Raw genomic sequence first — 25,975 nt, 5'->3', positions numbered from 1 at the left:
ACCAGTCCAAATTATGGGCTAAATTCTACTTCAGATGACTCATGAAGAAATCAGATGTGGCCACAATCCAAAGAACACTGCCACTCTGAAAAAAGGGCAGGGCAACTAAGACCAAGCACTACTAGGTTAAAGATACCTCAAGATATCTGGAGTACAAGAAGCAGGAAGGTCACATCTATATTCTGAAAAAGTATTCTCCAAGGAACTAATGAGACTCAGCTTTTCTTATTTTGACCTGTTACTAAAACTAAGCAAATCTGATTACGGATGCTTAAGTACATTTTCTATCTTGTTTGCTTTTCTGTGTATAATGAACATCTTGGTGAATAAAGCACCAGGATGATGATCCCAGGAACTGATTAAATTCAAGTGGTTTAAATTTGCAAAGATAAGTTCTAAATAAAGCACATGATATTTTTATTAGGGATGTGAGAACTATAACTCAAAGTTTTGACAGCTTAATATATGTATAACATGTCACTGAGTTGTAGAAGGGAGCACCCAAAATTCCTCAATGCCTTTGGTCAAAGAAGAGTGGCAAAAGCCAAAGGGGTCCAAAAGAAAAATGCTCACAAAGTTTTACTAACAGACGACACACTTGGCATGGAAATATGTTTGCCCCTATAAAGAGAAATGAGATAGGAGAGGAAAGGGTATCACCAGTTCTGGGTCCAGCACTGATCCAACAAATAGGGTGTCCAAGGTCCTGGCGGTGCCACGCAAGCTTTTTAGGGGTACTGTTTTATAGGTAGATTTTCCTCCCCTGGGATTTAAGTTTCTCATGCTTCATGTAAATAAGTGAGCAGATGCAGTCCATTCTTTTGGACCTTTCTGGAAATGGGTTGAGGGTCTTTGAGGGTCTTTTGATGGTCTTGATCCCCCTCTACTGGATTGACCCTCAGCTGACAGTTCATGCCTAATTCTTCACACCACTCCTGCCCATCGGCTGTCCTTTACATCACCATAGACCAGAAGTAGCAAGTGGGTTCCAGAAAGGTGCTGCTCTGCTTTTTGACAGCCCCTCTTTCTAGCCACATCCTGTTCTTACTTGCCCACTTGAATAGCCATCAGCATTTGAGGCATAACAACACATTAACTCCTTACTGCCCAGGCTTCTGTAGCTTCAATGCATACTTAAAATGTTAAAATATTACAGCGTAACTGTAAATGTATTTTTTGTTGCTAGGCTTTCTACTGGATCCACTCCACTTTTTTAAATCCAAAACAAAAGTTAGAGGAATATCACTACATGTGTGTCATTAGCCCTGCAGTTTTCTCTGTATCTACATCAGATGACTAAGCATGCAATATGTGCTGCAACACAACCTGTTCACACAGAACACAGCACTGTGCAGAAACTCATGATTAACATTACCTCTGGCTGAAAATAAATGTTAGAGTTGACAGAATCAGACTATAAACATTAAGAAAATCACCAAACTTTATTTGGAAAGCCTGCTCCAATAACTGACAAATTCTATAAAATAGAACAAGCATCCAGTACTATTTGTACTATTTATATGGGGTAGCATTTGGCAAAGGAGGGATGTATGTATTCATGAAAGATAAATGCTGCCAGGAACATGACTGTTTAATTAGTATAGATTAAACACTTGGCAGCGAAGAACAAATGCAAGACATCATTCATAATTTAAAATGGAAAAAATGGTAAGTCAAATGTCTATAAATGCACAAATAAGTTGCTGAGTCTTTGAAAAATTCTATTATTTGGACACAAGGTATACAATCAGAAAAGTTTTTCATTTGACTGAGTATTGATAACCCTTCATAATGGATTAATAGTATCTGTGCCAGTGGTTAGAAAACATACTTCTTTTACTGCATACTCTACATGTTGTCTTTCCTTTCTTGCCAATTGAAAAAAAGCCTTGGCTATAAAAGCAATGTGTTGGAATGCGCTCCAATATTATTGACCTGTCCTTGTTTTTTTGGCAACTTAGCTGGAGTATTTTCGCCAAATTTTATGATTTTATATGATTTGAAGTAATAAAGCATGATGCAGCCCCGAAGTGGTGACCTTAGAGAATTTTTTCTCTCTAAAAATGCACCACTATAACTTTGTAAAAAATCTTAACTGTAAAAGTATTTCAATTTTCCCAGCTGTTTTTGCAATTTAAGCATATTTTGAAACATGTTTTTTCCCCATCTGTGCTTTCACTTTTATAATTTGTCAAGAGTACATGACAGCCAAATTCTTACACAAAGATAGAATGTTTAATAAAAAAAATCCCAAGAATAATCACTGAAATGCTATCAATTAGAGTCCTTCTTTCAAATATTCCCTCTCCCTTCTATTATCTTTAAGATAAGATTCATTGATTGACTTACTCCATCAAAAGCAAAATTTCCGAAAATGCATCACTAATAGTAAGCTATTAGGTTTTAACATTTATTTTGTTCAAAATAACAATAATGTAATCATGGTTAACACAATTCTTATAATATTCAAATAGTATTTGAATGAAAAAGAGATTAAACCATAGCTAGTTCTGTGGCAAGGGAGAAATCTGGCACATAATCCCTGTTTCACCTTCCAGATTTGAGCAAAATATTGAAGAAGACAGACATGCTGTTCAAACTACCAAGCCTCCTGACTGATGGATGGGGACTCAGGCATTCACTCCTGTGTCCCTCCCTCTTTTAAACCTCTTTTTTACTCAAGCTATTCTTCCCCCTTCAGAAACTCTGAGTGTGCTACTGCTTACAAAGAAAGGAGGCTCCTTGTCAGGAGCCGATGAATAGTTTCTACAAAGAAATGTGCCACAAAGAACTGCAGTCTTGCAAAAATGGCTGCTAATCCTCAGTGTTGTCAGTGTAGCTCAGCCGTGGCTGTGGGAACTGGAGCCCATGTTTGAAAAGTTCTTCCTCCACCCGAAACCCAAGGGCTTTGCTTGCCAGGGGTATGAGTGGGAACATGTTCTGCTGTCACTAAGGTCAGTGGGAAATGGTGGGGCATTTTGGATGAAAGTCATTCTTTTACTCCTTTTTGAAGAAAGATGAAAGTAAGCACCTGCCACTAAGAAAAAGTTAGGATGTTGTAGCTGTAAAAAGTGCTGCTTTCTACAGTTTTGCATTGCATGAGGAAGAGAGAGGGAATAAGCAGAGAAGGATCAGTGCATTATCTTGGTTCAGGTCTGAAAAAGAGATTTTATGATGTAGAGAACATGCAGAGAACATAGAAAAGTGGGAGAGGACTAGTGAATATGAAGGAAAAACCAGAGGGGTTTTATGTAATCATGCTTTATAGATTTTTTAGGGAAAAAACCACAAGAAGCTCCAAAGCCACTTAATAGGTCATTATAATTTTGATGCTTCATGTTGGTCCAAATTAGAATAAATGAGTCAGATAATAAAACTGGCTTTATATCTTAATCCCTTTTGGTATTCACATTTCATGCTTTCAAGTAAGCACAGATACCATATTACCAAAATTACGTATTTAATATTTTAAGTTAAAAAACAGATGTGAAGACAAACATAAAACTGGAGTCAAGAGAATACTTCAGAGATTTGGAAATCCCCACATAAATGGGAAATTATTTGAAAGAGATCAGATACTTGGAGATATGCTTATATTTACAGATATTCAAATACAATAAATTATGAAAATGCAGATCTGTGTCCAAACAAAACTGCTTTCCAAGGTTACAAGTGACAAGGGGTATAAAAATCTGGCAACCAGAACCACCAGATGCCTTAAATTGTAATCACGGGTTTTGCATACTGTATTCAGAGCAACCTTACATCTGTGTGTTTGAACTGGGCAATTGCCTAAGCCCACCATAAAATGTTTACCTTACCTTTAAGCCCAGAATTAACTCCTTTTCTAGTAGTGTGTTTTGGAATAACTCAGTGATAACAATTTCAAAGAAGTCATGCAGTTCTGCAATCCTATATGCAGAGATGACTTTGCTCAGATTCTCATTCTGCTCTCTCTTTGGTGAACAAAGAACCTTGAAGAATGAGGTTAAATATCCACAATTATTTCATGAAAGAATCAAAGCTCATGAACAATCTTTCTTTGTTGATCTATTTATTACTGCCTTCCTTTTAAGTTTGGGCTTTTTTTTTTTCTAAATTAAAGATGATGCAATATTTTCAATGCACTGAGTCTGACAGGTGAAGCCATATCCTTGATCTTGATAAAGGATATTCTGTACTCGATAAAGGTATTTCCGTACTTAACTGTGATACTAAGGCAAATAAAATGCATTCTGGAGATCTCACTTCATAGTTTTTTAACAGAGCTGCATTTGAGCAAAGTTTTTTCAATGCTATCTATAATGATGTTCAGTCTTCCAGATTCAGTTGCTAAAGTTAATTTGGAGTCATAAGTCATTTAATTCCCAGATGTCTAGCCTTTTCAGAGGGACACATATTAGTTGTTGTTCTTGGTCTTCATTTCACTTCAGTGAAAAATTACTTATTTTTATCTATATAAAAGTCTGCAGAATTTTGCAAATGTCCTTTGACTATGGTGCACCAAATACCAATTTGCATCGCTTTTTAAAATAAATTATCACTATACTCTGACATCTCACAGTGTAATGATCAAGGACTAAAGATACCTTACTATTACTACTCAATTAAAAGGCACTGTTCATTGTCCAAAATAAAAGAAAAAGCTGACCTAAATGATGTCACCAAAGAATTCAAAAAAATTCCAACATGTTTGGTCAAATTAGATTTGTCTCTGGGTGGAGAAGCTTTTGAAAATGAGGAATAGCATGGAGCAAAAGGTAACACTTAAGAATCAACCCTATGAATAGTGAATAACTCTAATTACCATAGTATGATGGCAATGGAAGATACCCATGTTCAATTATTATGCCAAAACCCAGTTGATTGTATGTTTAATTCTAGTAGTCAAAAAGATCATTATGCAAAGAGCATGTAAAGGCTGCCTGAAGACTGATTTTAAATCTTTGTGGTACAAAGAGAAGTATGTTTATGGAGCAGAATAGTAGATGTGGGTCAAAGTTTATGCCAGGTCAGAAATCTCCCTGTTGTGCATTGCAGTTCACCAGCTGCATGGGGAGACTGGAGTGAACAAATACTACTTGGACAGTTTGGTCACACTGGGCATCAAGAAATAGTGGTCACTTCAAATGTAAGAATATACTACCGGTTTTAGAGATTTTGATTTCTTAATATACCCTGTTTTCTCTGTTTGCCACTTTTAAAAAACAGCTCTGAAGTAAGAAAAATTAACCCAGTCCTTGCTCAAGTAACATTTAAGAGGAAGAACTTTAAATAGTCAAAATTGACAGATCTGCCCATCAATCTTTAGCTGGTTGGAAGTGGAATGGTTATATCTGAACAGTGGTTTATAGAGTATTAAATCACATTTTGCTAGTATCCTCTTTGTAGGTAGAGGATGAAGCTCAACATTTATTATGGTTCTCTTGATAGAGCTGTGTTGGAGTGAAGTAGAAGTTTGATTCTAGAAATTTCCTCAGTCAATGCAAAAAAATGAAGTCTTGTGACCCAGACTTTCATGAACTCAAACATATGCAATGACACATCAAAGAAATGTGAGATATTTACAGTTACTGACAAGAAATAAAGATGTGTGAAGAAAAACCAGACTGCTTTTTCATAATCCAGGCAGGTAGAAAGAAAGATTTATGCAAAAGGCTACTTTAATTTTCTCCTTGCTACTTATTTTTCCTTACTTTCCTTGAAAGCAGGATACTCTGTTATAAAATATCTACTAAAAAGCCATTTAAGTTTAGACAGAAATTACTTCAGAGTCAAGTATTTTAAACAACTTTTGCATTCCTTAATATTAAGCATTTTAAGTATTTATAGGTTTTCTACTGTTTTGTGTCCTTATTTGAAATTCTCTCTGATAAAAGTGCACACATAACAGTGTTAAATGACATCTGACCTCTTTGAATTCTAGTCATGTGATGAATAATAGCTTTTAAAATAGTTAAATGTAAATACAGGAAGATGACTAAACTGCTAAACTTTTATCTTCTAAAAAAATTCCCATCACTGTCAAAGCTGGTGTAGCTCCTCTGATGGTTTACAATAGTGGGAGCACTAGGGCAGAAAGGTTTCCAAGTGCCCACAAGCACTTTCATCACTGTACCTACTACCTACCTCCTGCAAATCTCTGTTCCTGCCTTTAGAAAATGAGTGGCCACACATTCCTTGTCACATTTGGTTTTCCTCTCACAGAGCTTAAATGTTGGGAAACTTAACATAAATACATAACAGACAAGGACAAGGACCAAATTTGTTTAGCAAGGCTGCCAGCAGGCTTACTGTACTACCTCCTTTCCAACATTTAAAGAATGCAACTATCTTCTCTCTTTCCTTTCCCATGTAGCTTGAGAATTACATCCAAGACAGTATGAAGAAAGAAATGGTAGAGATCCAGCAAACTGCAGTGCAGAACCAGACTGCAGTAATGATTGAAATAGGCACAAACTTGCTAAATCAAACAGCTGAACAGACCCGCAAATTAACAGATGTTGAAGCACAAGTAAGTAATGAATTTCAACCTCAAAATGCTTCTGCTTCCCAAATACTACAGCCATACATTTAACACTGTTTGTTACATGCTTCTGTTCAACAATTAGAAGTCAATCATTGTGACCCACAGTTCTACCCAACTTAAGGAAACATTAGTATTTGGTAACACATAGTTCCATCTCAAGCTCAGTATTGCTACTGGAGTGATTTTCGTTATGGTAGCATTTAAGTAAGCCTAGAAAGCCAACTGTTAAAATAATCTTTAAAGAGAATGTATTTAAAACTACTATACTATATCCAGGCATCAGTTGGGTTCTAGTGTGCTTTATACTCACATTACTCTCATTACTAATCTTAGCTAAATGATTAGCTGAATGACAGCTAAATGATTAGCTAAATGACAGCTTCAAACTGTCTTTGTTCCATTTACCAGCTTAATTGCTTTTTTAAACGAAATCTTTCCTTTTTTATTTTTTTAACTTATCACAAGAACTATGTCTTTTTAATTAATGTTTTCACAGATAACTCTAAGTGGGATAACAGTTAATTTCCAGCACTGCATTATGGTAAACAAAAGGATACATAAACAAATCTGAGAGTAATAAAGAAAAAAGAAATTAGGAGGCTGCTAGAAAAGTATACTCACACAGAAGTAAATTTGTCTACTGTACATTTGTTAACTTCAAACACAAACAAGTGGATTTTAATTGAAAAGCATTAAGTACAATAAGACATTCTGTTAAACAGAATGCAGATATTAACAGGAGGACAAGTCAAATCCATGTAGAGTGGTATGTATTTGTAGTTTTGCAGATATGGTAGGAAGATGCAGATCTTTAATTGCCAAAACAAATAACGGATATATCATGCAGCACATAATATTTTGTATAATACAAAAATGCAAAGCCTAAATGTTAGATATTTTACTATCTGTAGAATTAATCCAATGAATTAAATTACAGTTTTTTACCTAAATCAAGACTTTGTGAACTCTTTAATAAACTGATAATTCATAGCTTATAGGCATACTGAGCTCAACTTTTATTGCATTATTCAGGAGCCTAATATTTTGCACATGTTGAGAGAACGTATTTATTGATTCACACTAATGCCTTTATGGAAATTACTCCGTTATTTTCTGCTTAGAGGAAGAAAATCATCACTGTAACTTTCCTTCTCTGCTTGAAATTACTGGTGACTGGGTTAAAGGCTTAATTAGCAACATAAGGAAATTAACCAAACAATTGCTCTCTCAAGGACACTTACTTTTGGCAATAATTTTCAATTACACTTAAGTGTGAAATCATGTCCTGAATGACTGTTTAACATGAAGGACATGAGTAATCAATTCTTCCTGTCAAGGAAAGCCAAATTCTGTTAAATTAAAAAAAGCTATTCTAAAACAATGAGAAAATATTTCTAGAAAACTTGTATTAAAGTAATGCAATACAAACCATAGAGTATCATACATGTTTCCTAGTATCTGCATTTCTTCATTTAAAGATGTAAATAATTGTAAACAATGCATAGAAGAAAGGTAATACTAAAATGCAAAGAATGAATTGACTAAAGTGTAGTCACTTTAGTTGATTTGTTTCATGTGTTTCATGAAACATTAGTAATGTATTTCACATGATAAACGCTTCAAAATATAATTTGGGATTGAATAAAATAACTAGGAGAGAACTATCAAGTGATTTCATGACTGTGCCAAGATTTCAGTGAGAGACTTACTTTCAACACCAGATGGGGAAAACAACTCAATTCATTCTTTGAGCCACAACCGTCATAGTTCCAGTAATGAAATAAGAATTAACATAACGGAGGGGAAGGTATAACAACAAAGCTAAAGTACCCAGTAATTCTCATCAGAAATGTAGCATACTACTGTAATATTCCCAATGATATAGTGTAATAACAAAATTAGTTCAACTCTGTGTATTCTTCATTCTGATTCTATGAACATTTGTGTCTAAATTAAGTGTTGAAAAATATTTTTTAATCATAGGTGTACATAGAGATTGGCATGATTTCACAACATAATTTATTTTAAAGACATATCTTTTAAAAGAAGTGGGTTTTTTTGTAAATTTTTTTTAGGTATTAAACCAGACAACCCGACTCGAACTTCAGCTTTTGGAACACTCTCTTTCAACAAACAAACTAGAAAGACAGATTTCAGATCAGACCAATGAGATAACTAAATTACAAGAAAAAAACAGGTAAGTTTGCACAGCCCAATAAAATGCTTGTCCATGAAGTGCCCTTCTAATAGTTTTAGAAACAAATGTACTCAAGTAGGAAAATAAGGGTTTGTACACAAGCTCTCCAAACTGATTACAAAATGTTACCCACACTCATTACAAAGGTCATATAATACTTAAAGCCTAGGAGATTCATGCAGGTTTATTCTTGTATTCTGTTTATATACTGTTCTTCACTATCTAAAGTTCTCCTTTATATGAGGAACTTAAGGGTAAAACTGAAAAAGTACTTCAGTTGTACCCAATTTATATTCTTCTTCAGTTTTCCATATAAATTTGATGTAACCTGATTCAAACTAATTGAGTGTAACCACATCTCCAAAATTTTATTTCCATGTAGTACATAGCTATCCTAATGATTAACCAGGTCATTGCTACAATTTTTTTACCTAATGTAGTGAGAAAAATAAAGCACTAATAATATTCAACGTGCCTCAAGAATCCATGTTTTGAAATTGACCAATATCCACCTATTACTCCTATCCTCTTCTGTACTCGGCTATGGTCCAAAGGCTCATACCTTTTTTTTCAGCTAGCTCTGTTTCCATATCACCACAGTCCTATTTTACTTTTGGCAATAAATAGTTTACAGAGGAATCTAAAAGCAGCAATAACAGTTAGTTTTCTCCTTCAAAGCAATGTTTTTCAATGAGAACCATATGTGCAAAGTGTTTTTTCTTTCAAAGAATTAGCTTAAGAAACCCAGGAGACATGTTTTGACATTTTTGTTCACCACTCTACTACATTTATATATGTTCTGTAAAGGTTTTATCTACCAACTTAAAAAAAACCCCAAGCATCCTTATCAAATGGAAAGCAAAGGAAATACTGATTTTTTAAAAGGTCATGTTTTTTGGTGTTGAACTCAGCAGACTTTAGACTAGCCTTGTAACATCCATGTAAAACACAAAAGCATTGTTTCTCACCTAACAAAATACAATCTGCATGGAACTAATCTGCTTGGAACATAATTAGATATAAGGTACAGGATTTTTTTTTCAGTAACAGCAATGGATTTTAGGTGAACTTCTCTCTTTCAGCTATGCATCTTTTAACATCAGCTTTCTCAGAGTCTATATCAGAACAATTAGCAGTGAAATAATGTTCCCAGCCAGTTACCTAATAATACCAGCTCCAAAACTGGAGAAGGGTAACCCATCTTCAACTAACTATTTGCATGTTTCCCTGTCTTAATGCTATAACATTTATGTTAAGTATGTATTTTATTCTAAGATATTTGAAATGTTCATAGTTACATTTTTAAATAAGCTTCATCTTTTAACAGGGTAAACCCGTGACAACTTAGTCACTTTACCTTTCCTTTAATAATGTTGAATTATCAAACACCCAACTGTTACACTTTTAAGGTCTGCAATACACACTGTAGTAGATAATATTGTTTATTAGTGCACTTACATAATAAATTAAGGCTTATGTATCAAACTAAACTTTCACTTAGTTGTCTACTGCTTGCATAGCACTAGAGAACGAAGTTGAGTGTTTACGAAGAAAGAAACTTATACAACATGCTTGATTCTCTTGACATCAGCTCAAAATTGTTTCTGGAGGGCCTAATTGTAATCTTTTATTTAGCTTTTTAGAAAAAAGAGTTCTTGAGATGGAAGACAAGCACATGCTTCAGCTGAAGTCAATAAAAGACGAAAAAGATCAGCTTCAAGTCCTAGTAACCAGACAGAATTCTATTATAGAAGAACTAGAAAAACAGTTGGTTACAGCTACAGTAAACAACTCAGTTCTGCAAAAACAGCAACATGATCTGATGGAGAGAGTTCAAAGCTTGCTTATTATGATATCAACACCAAACTGTAAGTGAAAGCAGACATGCTTATATCATTTCAGTCCTATTTCCTAATTTGAGTACACTGGTACCTAACTTTTATTAATCTTTGTAGTCTTACAACTAGCTCTGACACAATTCTGCTTCTCAACAAGTCTGTATTTTTTGCCTTATATTTTGCATGTGAGTTAATTAAGCTACTTTTTAGGGGGTGGGAGAAACAACCACATTTATATGATTTCTTTTCAACATTTTGTTTATCTTCTCTGGTTTCTTTATCTTCTTAACCAATTCTCCAGTGGCTCAACAAAATACAGAGATGCCAAATATTATTCATCTCACATGGCATTCACATGTGAGGCAGAATACACTTGCTTGACCATATATCTAGGTGATACTGCATATTGTAGGTCTGCAACTTTTCTTCCTGGTTCACAGAGATTGTTTCTGCCACCTCTCATTGCTTTATGCACATGGAGTTTATCAAAGAAAGGAAAAATTATAGTAGCTACCAAAGGCAAAAGAATAAGCACAGGCATAGTTTTTAGCCCCCAAAACCAGAAAGCACCAGGTCTGGGCAGAAGGTTCCCACAACTTCTTCACCAAGGTATCCTTGTTCATTCTAAAAATCCCTCAGCCTAGCAAACCTTATAGGCAATCTCACCCCTAAATGCCTGACAACCCTGCAACACATCATAGTAACCAAGCATAGTTTTCAGATTTATGCAGATTCATGTGCACCATAAAAAACCGACACAAACTATAAACTAAAAGTTATGGCTACACAGGATTTAATCATTCCCTGCCTTGAATTTCATGTCTGATATGGAACTTGGAAAGATTAAGAAGCTGTTCTAAAAGACTATAGAATCTGGCACAGTTGCCTGTAAAGTTCTCAGGGGGGAAAATACAGAAGCATACAGAACCACTAAAGAAAGGATTTAAAATTAAATACTGGGAAAAAATGTTAGAACTTGTCATTAGAATTTAAAACATAGTATACGTGGGCTATGATACATTACTGTAAGGTGGATCACAGAAAAGGGTGTTTGGAACTCCTCACTTTTAGTAGTGTCCTATATGTTATTATCATAACATAGGTTATAGGTTTTTCTAAACAAAGTAAATTCCAAGTTTTTTTGTCTTCATAACTGACGCTATTCCCTTAAATACCAAGGCTGTACATGTTCCTGCTGATGTTATCTGCTATGCTAGTGCACAAATAAGTAAACAAGTCAAAGTCATGTTGGCTACAGCACCATTAAACCCAGAGTGGAAAAAATAATGAGTGTTTGCCAAAAAGACAAAATTAGCAGGGAAAGCTTTTAAGACAGTATGCAAACAATAGAGTGTGGAAAAGCAATTAAAACACTGAATGTGTTATTTTTCTATTTAAGGCAAAGCACTTAAGCAGGTAAATAATGAATAAGCAAGCTAAAAAGAACATAATAAGCAGCTGTAATATAAGCACGTATTTATATGACACCTAAACCTTTGTAGTAACTGACTGTGATTGTTAGATTAAATTAAAAGGGAAAATACACAGAACCAACCCCAGAAGGGTCAAATATGAAATATCAGTCAGCAGGCAAAATGCCAGGAAATTCCAACCTCCATAGTTAATAAAGAACTGAACAAAAAGATGAACCTTAGATTGTTCTGTGGAATAAGAAGGCTTAGATATATGAAAATGTATTTTTTTACACAAATGAATTCCAGAAGGTATATATCTTTAGTGAGTTGGGCTGACCTACCAAACTTCAGCTTGGTACATACAAAGTTGTTCCTGTTCAGCACAAGGGGAAAAAAAAAAAAAAGCTTAAAACCTCTAAAGTCTGTTGCATTATAAAAGGTTTCATAACTCATTTCACAATATAAGAGTACTGGCCAAAAGTCATTATTAACCTAATCATTTGCTACTTAGGTATGTATATAATAGTACTTAATGCATGCTAGGTTGTAATGCATATAGAAGTCCAGCCAGGGCAGAAACTGTTCAACTGAATGAGATGCAATACCCTGAGTTTTCTCATTCAACATATTAGTAAGTGTTGGCACTTTTCAACCTATGAAACAACCACAGTCCTATCAGAATAATGTCTTTAAAAATACAAAGTAACATCACACACAATAAGTGCCTTGATCTGTCAATTCTTTCAGGACCAGACATTTTTTGGAACCGCTTTAAGCCAATTACACCATAAATTGATTCTTTGTAACTTTTATTAATCTCATTTTAATGCCTTCAATTTCTATTTTTTTTTTAATAGCTAAGAGCAAATTCATAGCCAAAGAGGAGCAAATCAGTTTCAAAGACTGTGCTGAAGCTTTCAAATCTGGACTGACAACAAGTGGAATCTACACTTTAACAGTTTCAAACACTGCACAAGAGAAGAAGGTAGGATGACTATAAAGAGCTACCTAGCTGTACTGCATGTTAAAGGTTATTTGATCTGGCAAATATGTTATTTTAAAGGCTAGTTAATAGTGAAGTTTACTACTTACCAAGTTTTTTTATATGCTTTTAATCGCTCCTAGATCTGAGTATCTCACAGGAAGAAAAAAGTCCTTCAGGTGAAATCTTGGCTTAGTTGAAAGGAATAACATTTTGTTGTGTGCTTCATCATGCCAGAATTTTGTTCTTTTCTCCACATAATTAATGTAATTAAATCAATAAGGTAGTGTAATTTCTTTATAAAATCTGTAAACTAACAGAGTTGCTCTGCATGATCAGCAGACTCCTGTCTCCTTTAAGTTCTTAGTTCCTTCGTATGCCCAAGGGTCTTCAGGAGGCAAAAGGGTAAAGTCAGGGGCATGGAAGATTACTCATAGATTTATACTCATGAAAGCTATCTAGTAGTACTGGACTCATATATGGGTTTCAGTTCTTTGTATCACAGATTTTTAAGGACTTTTGTGTAACAATTAGATTAACAATTAGACACTGTCTAACAGAGAGGATTTTCTGGGAAATACTGCCCTGGAAAATACTACTACTGATTCATTTAAAAGGTGAGTTTGTAGGGTTTTCACTAGATCGGTTTAAATTCCTCTATGGATATTTTTTCTCCTATGTGTTTAACTAAAATGAACTTCAACATCAATTTAAGTTAAAGCAGTATGCCATACCTCTGTAGAAAGACCTTGAGCTAAAAGTGGCACTCACTGGATGATACATTGGACCCTGAAAGAGATGCTCCATCTATTGAAATAAGTAAAATGATAAAGCTTCAGAGAGTATCATTTAGTTGAAACAATCAATAGAATCTAAAAGGGAGAAAAGTCCCAGGTGGATCGTGAGGATAAAGACCTGAAAACCTGGAGCAAGCATTCGGAGGAGTGGGGCTCCCATGATAAAGGCACAGCAGGCTGAGGAGGCTAAGGGACGTATGAATATTAAAAAAATGCTTAATATACTTCTTAGACAAACACTAAATAATTTTATTATGTTTTTATTTTCTAATTTCTACTGTAGATATTTCCTTTCCACAAAAATGGAAATATTTTATGGAATTCCTAAAGCTCTACTTTATTGCATTAGAAAAAATAATAGAAAATGTAAAAAAGCAGTGGAAAAAGAGGTGCAATGTGGAAAAGGAATTGGTAAAGCTCTGACAGAGTAAGCATTTTTTTCCCCAAGCAAAGGTTTAGAAATGAAGTTCACCGCTGACTAGACTGAAGTGCCAAAACTTAATTTAGCCTATGCCAGACTGTGATCTTTACACTTACAAAGCTGTCAGCTAAAGGAAATAAGCAATTTGTCTGGGTAAGATCTATAAAATACAATAGATAAAAATCTTTGATTTTTTGTAGATATAATCTAGAGAAATTATTTGCAATCTGCTTCTCCGGGAAAAAAAAAAAAAGGCAGCCGGTGTTCCTTCGAAATAATCTAATCTAAATACATAAATTTCAGAACAAAATGAGTTACATAAGATGCAATGAAATGTTTTATTGTACATGAAGCTGAATGGCATTTAAATAGCATAGATATTCTACAATCACACTTTTAAAAGCTAAAGGAGATGAAAGCTACTGCATCTCCAAAGTAATGGAATGCAGCAGTCTTTGTTAGACAACTCTAGAATAACATTCCTTGGATCTCTTACTATGACTTGTCTCAAGCTTTTATCTTTGGTTTTAATTTTGCTGTCAAATATAGTATACAGAGCATGCATATTTTCTAAAAGCAAACACAAGTGCATGACATATTACAGAATAAAAATTTGTCATAGACTTTAACGCTTTGCATTTTCAAAAGTACAAATTTTCTAAATTTAAATGCTTTACATTTGAACATGGAGGCTTTAAATGCTTAATGCAAATATCCATTTTGGTAATTTACTATGTTAAAAAAAGTAGTTAAAAAGTAATAATTTCACTTAGTATTAAATCAGTAATTTAATAATATTAAAGAATTAAAGTCTTATTCTGTCCATTTCAGATAGAAAAACACAGGTAGGGGTTTTACTTACCGCATGACATTGAAAATAAGAGACTAAAAAGTTTTAACCTGATGCTGATTTTTTATACAAATATAAACACATAAGAGGAGTTGTCAAGGGAAGTGAAGGTTAGGGACAATCAACATGTTACACCATTTTCAACTGTTTATGATGTGGATAGCTACTCAGACCAGGAAACAGAGTGACCTTTTTTATTTGCCAAAAGTGCTGCACTGCTGTTTATGTTTTTGTCTTTTCCTCTTGTAACACCTTCTGACCTCCCAACAGGCTTATAAACAACTTCTGTGTAATCTGTAACTGATCCCACATTACTAATTTGTCTCCCATCATAATCCAAAACTAAGGAATTGCATATGACTACTGAGAGGAAAACAATTATTTAATTCCATTAATATTTTCAAACTTTCCTGTTCCGCAACAGGACAAAAGCTAATTCCTTTTAAAAACACTGAGGAAAACAGCAAAAGACTGCTGACACGAGGAAAAATGGCAGAGGCAAAACTATGAAAAGTCAATAGTTTTATGCTTACAGCAACCTCATGAACCAATTAGACTGTAGTTCTTATCTAGTCACATATCTAGGAGATAGAGATAGTAGAATACAAAAATCATTGGACATAATGACTCCAAAGTGTTCAGACAACAGCCAAGAGTGATGCAAAGACGTGGTGACTGCACTTGCTTTGCTGTAAAAACTGCAGTGGCTCTTCATCCTGATAACTCATCCTGAGCCTTACCATTCACAATGTAGCTCTGAAAACACTTATACCCCAAATACCCTCTTACAGTGCTAGAGCTGCTAGAAGTGTAAGTACTGAAGCACTTCACAAGATACATCAAATACCCCCTGTTCCAATTTGTTGTAACTTGAGAGGCTAATCTCTTTATCCTTTTTGGCATCTGTTTGAAGACTCCTGCTGCCTGCCTAATCTTGGTATCTATTTTTACTAGTTTTATGAAATGTTACATATCTTTCTTTTGAATATAAAATGTAGAATAGGTTGAAAGGTTACAAAAGTTCTCTTCTAGTAATGGTGTTAAGAGAAAGACTTAGAGTTGATTTGGATGAAATTTTTTTGGTGTGGAAAAATTATACTCCCAAATTTATGTAAACTTCTAAAAATTGTTATTGGTAAGAAAAATCTACATGAGGTTTTTACGGTCATCTCTTCAATTTCTCATTATATTTTTCAGTTCCTAGCGAGTTGCTTTTTCCTTTGGGAACTTATTTGCAGTACCCCAGCATTTATCTCAAAGAATCTATAGTGTCTATTAAAGCTAGTTGTCTTACCACTCACTTAAAAAATGGATACTACCTGTAACAGGAATATTTTATGACAGGCATTCACAGTCATTCCCTATTTATATTTTAATCTCATTAGAACAAAATAATGTGCTATTTAAAGGTATTGATTTTTTTCAAAATATTAATTCCAACTAAACTGAAATTTAGACAACAGGCATAAAGGAAATTGCACATAACATTCAAAAACATCAATTAACAACTACAATAGCAAATCAGACTGAGCCCACAACTCAAATAAATTAATACATGGCCTCCCACTGTACATAGTTAAAAACTACATATTTCAGAGAAGGGTGAAACAGTTCTATTGCCCATCTGGCTGCTTATACTGTTCTTTCAAGAAGGGTGAAGCTTGAGAGTCAACAACTTTCTCTACAACCAGTGATATTTGATCATTGTTAAATCAGCTTTTTAACTTGCATTGATGCTTAAAAAAAGTATTTGCATCTGCTTTAGTCCATTCCTAGTATCCCTCTTCATAGCCCTCTGTGGAAATTAATTTTCACATATACATTATACATCATGAGTTAGCCTTCTAAAACAGATTTGTCTTGTCTTACAATACCTTATCTTCAGCCTTTCCTTTGAAGGGAATTTTTATTTTAACTAAATTAATTTATACACTATCATCACATTTTTACCCGTCATTAAAAACAGATATTAGTAAAGCCAAACAAAAAACAGACTTTGAGGTGTAAGGAATTGCATACATTTTGAGTACAAATTGAGGTTTCAATTAAATTCCATTCATACTTTAAAAGGTAATCCCTTATCCAACATTTTTCCTTATTTATTTTATCTTCTCTAAAAATCTCCAACTGAATGTCTTGTGATTTTTTGATTTTGAACAGAGTCTACTGCAAGCTTAAAGTATCTGCTTTGGATTTCCAATGTGCAACAGCCTGTTGAAACACTAATATAATTGATATTTCAGCTGAAAGGATTTCTTTTCCTTTCAAAGGTCTAATGATTTTCAACAGTATTTGTGATACTGCTTGATTGAAACATTCCGATTCATATAAATATATAGATGTGAGTTTATAACATACGTACAATACACATACTCTAAAAGAGTGAATTATATTAAAAACCTAGTAAGGAGCACACTTTACTTCCCAAAGTGAACACATAACACTACCACAGCACAGAAGGAAACTGGCTGCACTGCAGTCATACTTTTAAAATACATTTCCAGGATGTCTAACAGTTCAAAGAGCTCAAATCTGCTAACTGCTAGCACTGATAAGACTGATAAGTCTCCTATAGAAGAGGATGAAAAAGACATTACAGCTGTAGCACCACCCAGTCATGATTTGGGGCAATTATAGGCATATTGTGACAAGCAGCAGTTAGGCAAGAAGTAAGACTACTTAGAGAACTGTTAAACAGTGAAGAAAACAGCCAAATTAATAATTAAATACTTACCTAATTTCTTTAAAAAATATTTATTTAATTACAGATGAAATATCCTATTGAAGTGTAAGAAGTCAGGTCTTGCCTGTACTACTATAAATGGGAAGACACAACTTCACTTATTGGATAAAAGATAAAGAATACAGATTAGAAGTTAATGTAGTTCAATACTCAAAATAGAACTAAAAAATTTTCAAAGATGTGGAGTGATTCTGAAGAAGGCTCTGAACTTCAGTATCCTGGCAGAAAATGGTTAAAAAAAATTAAACTTCCAAATGATAAAACATTAAGAGAATTCTCCAAACAGGAATTCTTGTACAAGAAATTAAATATATTTCTTAAAGATAGTATTAGTACTAATATGCAATTTAAAGAGATACTGACTTCAGTATCTCTTTGATACTGAAGACTTTCTTCGTACTGTCTTACACCACCTTAGCTCCACTGACTGCCCACATCTAGTTATAAGTTTTGTTAGTGTTGGAAAAGCAGAATTGGATGCAACAATTTGAAATCTTTTCTCAGGAAAAATTGTACTAGATATTCTCATATTCACAAAATGTTACTGTTAATTAATCCCCTACTTTTCCCAAACATCACTCCAAAATTCCAATTAATTTTCAAAATACTTTTTTCCCATCAGCATCTCCATAGTATATTGGCACTTTCAGTAATACCTTTCACCTCTGGTGCTGAAGTGATTTAATCTGGGAGACTGATTGAACAGGTCACCTACAAATTTGAATTTTATTGTGCCAAGCATGTACTTTTTGAGTATTCAAAAACTGAGTTCAGTGAACTGCTTTTTACATGTCAGTCTTCTCAAATTTTTAGCAATAAATTGGCAAATTCAAAGGTGATTTAATAATATTTGGGAACAACTTTGGGAACATAATTGTTACTTTTTTTTGTTCAAGCACAGATGTTCACTGCAGTCTGTATAATAACATGGCTTTAAGATACAACTTTCAGATAATACACTTAGATTTAACTTTGGGGTCAGACCATTTGCAAAGGCACTGACCAATGACTGTGATAATAAAAATACATTTCAGTTTGTTCATTGCCTGAACTTAATAGTATCTATGCTCTGACAAGTCATGGGAAATTTGAATGGATCTCTCACAAAAAAGATGGAGAAGTGAAAGGTGTCATTTGTTAAGGTATTCTGTTAAGTGTGATATATACTGAGGAATCATTTATTTATGGACAACCACAACTGATTTGTATAAAAGCTGTGAAAACTTGCTTTTTTAGGTTAACTCATATTTTGCATACGACTTGCCACAATATAGAATGATGCAAATTACATGATTTCTAGTTTTGTTTTGCTGTGACTGCATGCACTTAGGCTGTTACATGCTTACTTTGGTAGGCCTACTGTGACATGGAAACTGGTGGAGGAGGTTGGACAGTTATTCAGAAACGAGAAGATGGCAGTGTGGACTTCCACCGGACGTGGAAGGAGTACAAGATGGTAAACAATGTTCTCTGAAGCCTTAATATCAGCCGTTTTTATTATTTGAAACATAATATGCTAAATTTATATTAATACCATCCTTAGAATGTAAGCAACTTTAAAAAGTTCTCTTTGTCCTTAGATGCTCATTTTGAAAATGTCAGAATAGTGTAAGTTGTTTGCCTAAGCAGACTTGCAAGTGTGATGTTTGTTTTTAAAAAGAAACCTTACTTTTTTTTAATCAACTGTTCCATCCTATGTCTACATTTTCTGAGTTGTTTATATTTGTGTTTCTAGTGGCAACAGTAGGAACTGCTCCAAATCTAATAAATAATATTGATTCACTGTTTCAGATTCCTGAGCTTGTCCTTGCTGAAATCAACTTTTTGAAAGATTACAGATCAATAACCCCTGTGAACACAGTAAAATTCTTAGTTGACAGGCTGAAAACTATTAAACTTAAAAACTGATAAATTGATCTTTTTAAAATCAAAGGAAAAAAATCCACCCAAACAAAACTATTTAAATATACAACTTAAATTACAGGGATTTGGTGATCCTGCTGGGGAGTACTGGCTGGGAAATGAGTTTGTTTCTCAACTGACTAATCAGAAGCGTTATGTTCTTAAAATACAACTGAAAGACTGGGAAGGAAATGAGGCATATTCATTATATGACCACTTCTCTCTAGCAAGTGAAGAACAAAAATACAGGTAAGCAGAAAAATCAGATCTAATTAAAAAAAAAGTTCTGACAGTAATCTTTCTAAACTGTGTAGATGCATGGCCTTATTTCATACAAATCATGACTCTTTTCCAACCCACTCAGAAAGTAATGTTTTCTCAATTTTTCATCTCTTGCCTAAAAAAATAATTTATTTTTCCAGAGGAGAAAATGTGTATTTTACGAGTGCATCTTGTGTGAGTATAACACACAAAACACAAAGATGATGAGATAGTATGGAATAACATAGGATACATGTGCCAATATAGTGGGTGACAGTACACAGTCATTAGAAAAACAGGAACCTCTCTGCAGTTGCTATCAAATCCTGATTCCCTGCAATAAATACATTTCTGAAAGGTGGATGACTAAGATGAATTATACTGCAAGGATTTTCCTTTTGTCAGTGGCTTCTAGGAACTGTTCTGTTGTCATAAAGAGCACACTGAGGTGAGGTGGCCTTATCCTTCCATGAGCCACTGGCTAAGATTCTCAATAACTCTCCTACCTGTAAAAATTGAGCAAATGTGCATTTCACCTATCACCAACTTCTCAATTTAAAGACCAAATTTTATTGGACCTATTATTTATGCTCTAATCCTGTAAAATCTAAAGGTTCACAATTTCTTCTAAATTCTTGGTTAAAAAAAGAAATAATACAATTTTAAAATAAATATTTTATACAACTATTACCATAGTATTATATACTTTAAACAGTATCATAGTATTACACATTTTGAAACAGTACCAGCCACAGCTGAAATATATGGGCATTTCATAGTCATTCACCAGGCTCTCTGCAACATATGTAAATACAATAAATAGTTTGATTTATTATAGAAGAAACTAAACACTTCACAGTATAACAAATGCTTTCCTACTACATGGTCCATGAAATATTTCTTCATAAGAATCTTGCAGATTCATGGAGCTTGGGTGACTGGACAGAAAAATGGTCTACATTTAGATGATTTTCTCCAAGATCCCTAGCAACTATTTGTTGTAAATAAGGTCAACCTGACACACCTGAGAGACCTGATGCTGTTATTTCAATTCAGGTCTTATATGCAAACAGAGCAATAAAAAACTATCAGCATCTAGTCTGCAGAAAATCTTAGATCTTAATGCCTTGGTAGTATTTAGTTGTCTTAACTCCAAAGTAAATATTTTTTCATCTGGAAACAGAATCTACAGCAGAGATTTTTTTTTTAAAGTAATGCTTTAAAATACTTAGAAAGGCAACTTTTGCAAAATGGGTGATTACCCTTGTCCATTCACAATATTAAAAGATAATTACTGAAAATTAACATGGTAAAAGCAATTTTATTACAATATGCAACCAATCAAGGAATTAATCATAAAATTGAGTGGTTTAAAGAATATATTTAACATTACAAAAAAAAAAGAAAAAATCCAAAGAAAGTATTCAGTTTAGAACATCTTCCATGTACCAACCCTGGCAGTGTTCAAGGCCAGGCTGAATGGGGCTTTGAGCAACCTGATCTGATGGAAGGTGTCTCTGCCCACGGGAAAGGGGTTGGATCTAGGTAATCTTTAAGGTCCTTTCCAACTCAAATGATTCTTTGATTCTGTGATTCATTACATAAAAAAGATGAATACATTCTGAATGCTGAAAAGATTATGAGTTGGGCCGTAAAACTGAAATTTCTTCATATTAAACTGAGATCAGAATGGACTTTGTTTAAATCAAACTTCCTGATCTCAAAGCTATGAAGCCAAACCAGGTTGCTCAGAGTCTTTCATTTGGGTCTTGATAACCTCCCAAGGTTACAACCTACTTTCCTCATGGCAGAAAGCTTTTCTGATATACAGTCAGAACATCTCACTTTCAATTTCCATCCATTGCCTCTCATCCTCTGTTACACTAAACTGTACCTTTAACAATTTATTGTTAACTACAAATAAATAATACTATGCTTATATTAGACTTCAGATGATATTTGAAGAACCCAGCCTAGGCTCATACCTTATACTTGTAATCTTTAATATAATTTATGTTAGAAATTGGCTTACATAATTTTGAAGAAATTACTGAATTAATTCATAATTACTGAAGAAAAAACAGTATTTCTTTAAAAGATATTTTAAAGAAAATCTGTAATGAACTGATCTTTTGAAACCTAAATGAATAAAATTAATTATTTATATTTTAAATTAGGGACTATAAAATGGGTTAAAATAATCTGTTTAACTACCAAAGACAATTTCTATCATAAGCAGAGAATTATATGCAAAATAAAGACTGACTGGGGGGGGCAAGTTAATTCTCTTCAGACAATCAGATCTCCTCTTTAAACAAATAGAATCCTCTGAGAAGCATGAGCTGTTTGATACAGAAATGCAATCACCAAAAACATACTGTGGGAGCAGAGGGTTCAAGTCCTTCCAATTCAAGGTAACACAGGAACAGCTGTGTAATTGCCCTGCCCAGTTCAGTGCCCTGTGTCTCTCCCCACTGAGACTGCATTGGCACCCATGCAAGAAGATGCCTACAGCAGCAACCTCACCAAACGCTTATCTTGCCAGGGAATTGAAGCAACCTGGAATACTTGTGATGAGCTAACACTAAAATTTATGAAAGATATGAAAAGGATAAGTAACTAGGACAATGGAAAGGGAAATACTAAGAAACTTCTAAAATATCATTTACTAGCTCAGAATTAATACCCCTAATAAGGCTGTCACCTCATATATGCGTGGTTGTAATGCTAAATTGCTGTGTTGTACTAACAGCAAAATAGGAATCAAAAAAGTTTTGGTTTAAACTTCTGAATGTAATGAAAATAATTGCATGTACTGTTGCATTGAAGTACAACAATGCACTTTCAGTATTAACAAATACATGAGCTGCATGAAAAATCCTAGAAGTTACTACCAACTTGCTCTCTTTTTCTTCTAATATGACATGAACAAACACATGTTCATTAGAAATTGTGCTGACCATTTCGGTTCAAATGAAAACATTGTACTGAAAAACAGCTTACAGCAGTACATTGGCCAGAAGAGAATTAAACTATTTGAACAGGATATTTATTGCAAATTATTCCATCATTATTTTGCAGACATCTTCCATCAACTTCCACGTAATCATTGTTTTTTCCATTTTTCGCTTCTACAGGATTTACCTTAAAGGACTTACTGGGACAGCGGGCAAAATAAGTAGTATAAGCCAACCAGGAAATGATTTTAGCACAAAGGATGCAGACAATGACAAATGTATTTGCAAATGTTCACAAATGCTAACAGGAGGTACGAATGTTTTTATGTTTCTCAGTCTTCCTATTTTTATTGGCACTGAAATTGTCTACGAGATAAATAATTTTGACTTAGTAAATTTTGATTATTAAAAAAGTTCAAAACTCACAGATAGAAATACTAGTATGGTGACTCTAGATTAAGTGTTTTACCATTTGACAAAAGTTAGTTAAAATAAAACAAGAGAAGTGAAAACTGGAGAGAAAATAATTCCCTGAAGTTGGGGTACAAGAAAGTCTCTAATTGTGGAACTAATCAGAGACATAGCAGATTCCTCTTCCAAGGAATTCAAAGATTAAAATACAACTCCCTGCAAAAAAACCCCCACTTTCAGAGATTCAACTGTCAGTGAAATAGCTCCTGATTCTATAGGCATAAGCCTTTTACCTAACTACCCGAGAAGAAAAACCCCCAAGAGCTGCTGTGTGCTGCAAGTGCCACAGAAGGGTATAAGAATTTAATTCCTTATTTCAATATAGTTATGAAGTGGTAAAGACATACCACAGATATATCTACATTTTTCCAATCATTGTTTACTAGTTATATTTGAGTTCTACATGGTATTTTTATCTTCAACTACACAAGTAATTCCCTATAATTTGTTCATCTAGAATTCCACATTCTGAAATGTAAACAAGTGCTTTGTAAATTTGGCTTCTCTTCCTGTTATCTCTTAAGCAATTGTTCATTTTCCTATAGCACAAGCTCCAAGAAAAAAAGACAGCTTCAGTTTATCCAAAAGGATAGTTGGAATACTGCCCTGCAAAACAGAACACACATACTATCGCCACCATAAGAGAAATATAAAAATATTATTTTATTAATAAAAATAATTTTTTCTTATGACCCACTAAGAAGTCAGGACTATATGGATACCTAGCACATTTGGGCTGGTTTTTTTCTCCTTTTCCTTCTTATGAAGTTTCAGGAAGTTTTGAACTGAACAGCCCAGAGAACTGAATAATTCCTCTAGAAAGAATTAAGAAAGGAGTTTAAATCTGTGAAAAACAGGAGTTTACCAAAGAGTAGATAAAACCAAAGGCAACTCGGTATCATTATAGTTCAAGTTGTGTTCTGCCCTCAAACTGTCAGAAATGTTTGATGTGGATAATAAATCGAACGCTTTCCCTTCTCAATTTTCAAATACAATGTACTGTGTAAGATTCAAGAATATGGAGTTGATACACAAATACATTTCTTTCCTGAGTTTGGGGCATGTATTTAACATTGACACTTCCAAATCATAAGAACAAAAAACTGGGTTTTGATTCTTTTCTCATTTCCAGACAAAAAAATGACCTTAAATACTATTTTGAGAATTACTTCTGCTGATGTTTGTCTTCTGTCTTGTAGGATGGTGGTTTGACGCATGTGGTCCTTCTAACCTCAATGGAATGTATTATCCATTACGACAGAACAACAACAAGTTTAACGGGATCAAGTGGTACTACTGGAAGGGCTCGGGATATTCTCTCAAAGCTACAACTATGATGATTCGACCAGCAGATTACTAAATGCTTTGTCATTATGTGAATTATGTATTGTATAGTCTTCAAAGACTTATTTTACCAAGCAACTTGTCTCATTTTTTCAAGCCCAGAAACATGCACTAGTGTTCTGAAGGGGTCAGTTCAGTACAGTTCCTGAATTGCAATCGCCTTGATCAGCTAAAGCTCATATTATTCAACCAGACGCAATGTCTAAAGCATCGACCTGATATAACAGTGATTTGGCCAAATGACTCAATAAAAAGAACATCCAAGAAAACGTCAGACAACTTAAGGACTCTGTTTTACTGATCATTTATGTTATGTACGTGTTAGTAAATAACTGGAACTGTGAAAAAACTCTAAAATAGTTTTAGGAATATGCATTTCGCCTCACCACTGAAGTTTAAACATTAATATAAAACACTTAGCTAGTTCTAGCTTAGTTCTAGCTAGACCTGGAACTATTTATATTTCTGTGTCATGTGTGCCCTATGTGTACATAAAAAAATACTTTTCTGTAATTAATTCATTCCTATAGTTAGGGAATATATTATTTTCCCCCATAGTCTCCTAAACAACTTTTTACACTTATTTGAGGATTTTTTTCCGGTAGCCTGTATGAATATGTTTAACAGAGGACAAATAGCCTTTAAATAGTTTGCATTTATTCTTGGGAAATACCATTTACAAAAGTCATAATTTTTCAGTCTGTTTCAGTCACCATCTTTAAATTATAAAAAATCCCTATGAATTACAATATAGCATGTATTCCTATACATTTTTATGTACAATTGCACTTTTTTTCTTCCCTTGTCATTTACCTGTAAAATAAGTGACCAGTATTTTGTAAACTGAGACAACGGCATTAACACCAGATGCCCAGTTGTCTGTGACAATCATGTATCACCTGGTGATGTAATATAACTATATGTTTTGTAAAAATAACCTAACTGAAAACATATGCATGTTCTTTGATACAATTAAATTTATGTTTATGACTTAAGATACAAATTATTACATTTTAAGAACAGGAAGAAAAATAATCGGAAATTATCTAAGGTCACACTATGTTTTTTTTTTCAGTAAGGTTAGGACTTCTCCCTAAAAATTCTCTATAGGTAGGCCCTCAATGTACCACAATGTGAATAAATTACTCTCCTGGGTGATCTTTCCTTTTTGTTTTTCCCCTTCATTTTATTACTGTATACTTTGAAATTGCAAAGCAGATTGAGAAGATATTTCTTCATGCATCACAATAATTTAGTGGCAGTTTTTC

General features: G+C 33.9%; 2 protein-coding genes across 13 annotated transcripts in view; one reads left to right on the top strand and one right to left on the bottom strand.

Annotated features, from left to right (window-relative positions):
- The window catches only part of ANGPT2 (angiopoietin 2), a 41,892-nt gene extending 16,021 nt beyond the window's left edge, over positions 1-25,871 (top strand). Inside the window, exons 2-9 of one of the 2 annotated variants that reach the window (XM_064412149.1) lie at positions 6,359-6,514; positions 8,605-8,726; positions 10,362-10,594; positions 12,837-12,964; positions 19,127-19,228; positions 19,757-19,923; positions 23,073-23,203; positions 24,563-25,871. In XM_064412149.1, coding sequence (XP_064268219.1) covers positions 6,359-6,514; positions 8,605-8,726; positions 10,362-10,594; positions 12,837-12,964; positions 19,127-19,228; positions 19,757-19,923; positions 23,073-23,203; positions 24,563-24,723 — 1,200 coding nt within the window. In that variant the 3' untranslated portion in view covers positions 24,724-25,871. The remainder of the gene's footprint in view (positions 1-6,358; positions 6,515-8,604; positions 8,727-10,361; positions 10,595-12,836; positions 12,965-19,126; positions 19,229-19,756; positions 19,924-23,072; positions 23,204-24,562) is intronic. The other variant, XM_064412150.1, reaches the window with a different exon arrangement.
- MCPH1 (microcephalin 1) overlaps positions 1-25,975 on the bottom strand; it is a 122,322-nt gene that overhangs the window by 49,855 nt on the left and 46,492 nt on the right. For 4 of the 11 annotated variants that reach the window (XM_064412135.1, XM_064412139.1, XM_064412147.1 and 1 more), the window contains one exon: positions 3,822-3,974. The exons of the other annotated variants lie outside the window; for them this stretch is intronic. In XM_064412135.1, coding sequence (XP_064268205.1) covers positions 3,822-3,974 — 153 coding nt within the window. The remainder of the gene's footprint in view (positions 1-3,821; positions 3,975-25,975) is intronic. 11 annotated transcript variants of the gene reach the window in all.

This window comes from Passer domesticus, chromosome 3 (genome assembly GCF_036417665.1).
Source record: "Passer domesticus isolate bPasDom1 chromosome 3, bPasDom1.hap1, whole genome shotgun sequence".
In the NCBI taxonomy this organism is placed as follows: domain Eukaryota; kingdom Metazoa; phylum Chordata; class Aves; order Passeriformes; family Passeridae; genus Passer; species Passer domesticus.
The sequence above is the reverse complement of the archived record's forward strand: the minus strand, read 5'-3'. Positions and strand labels throughout refer to the sequence as shown.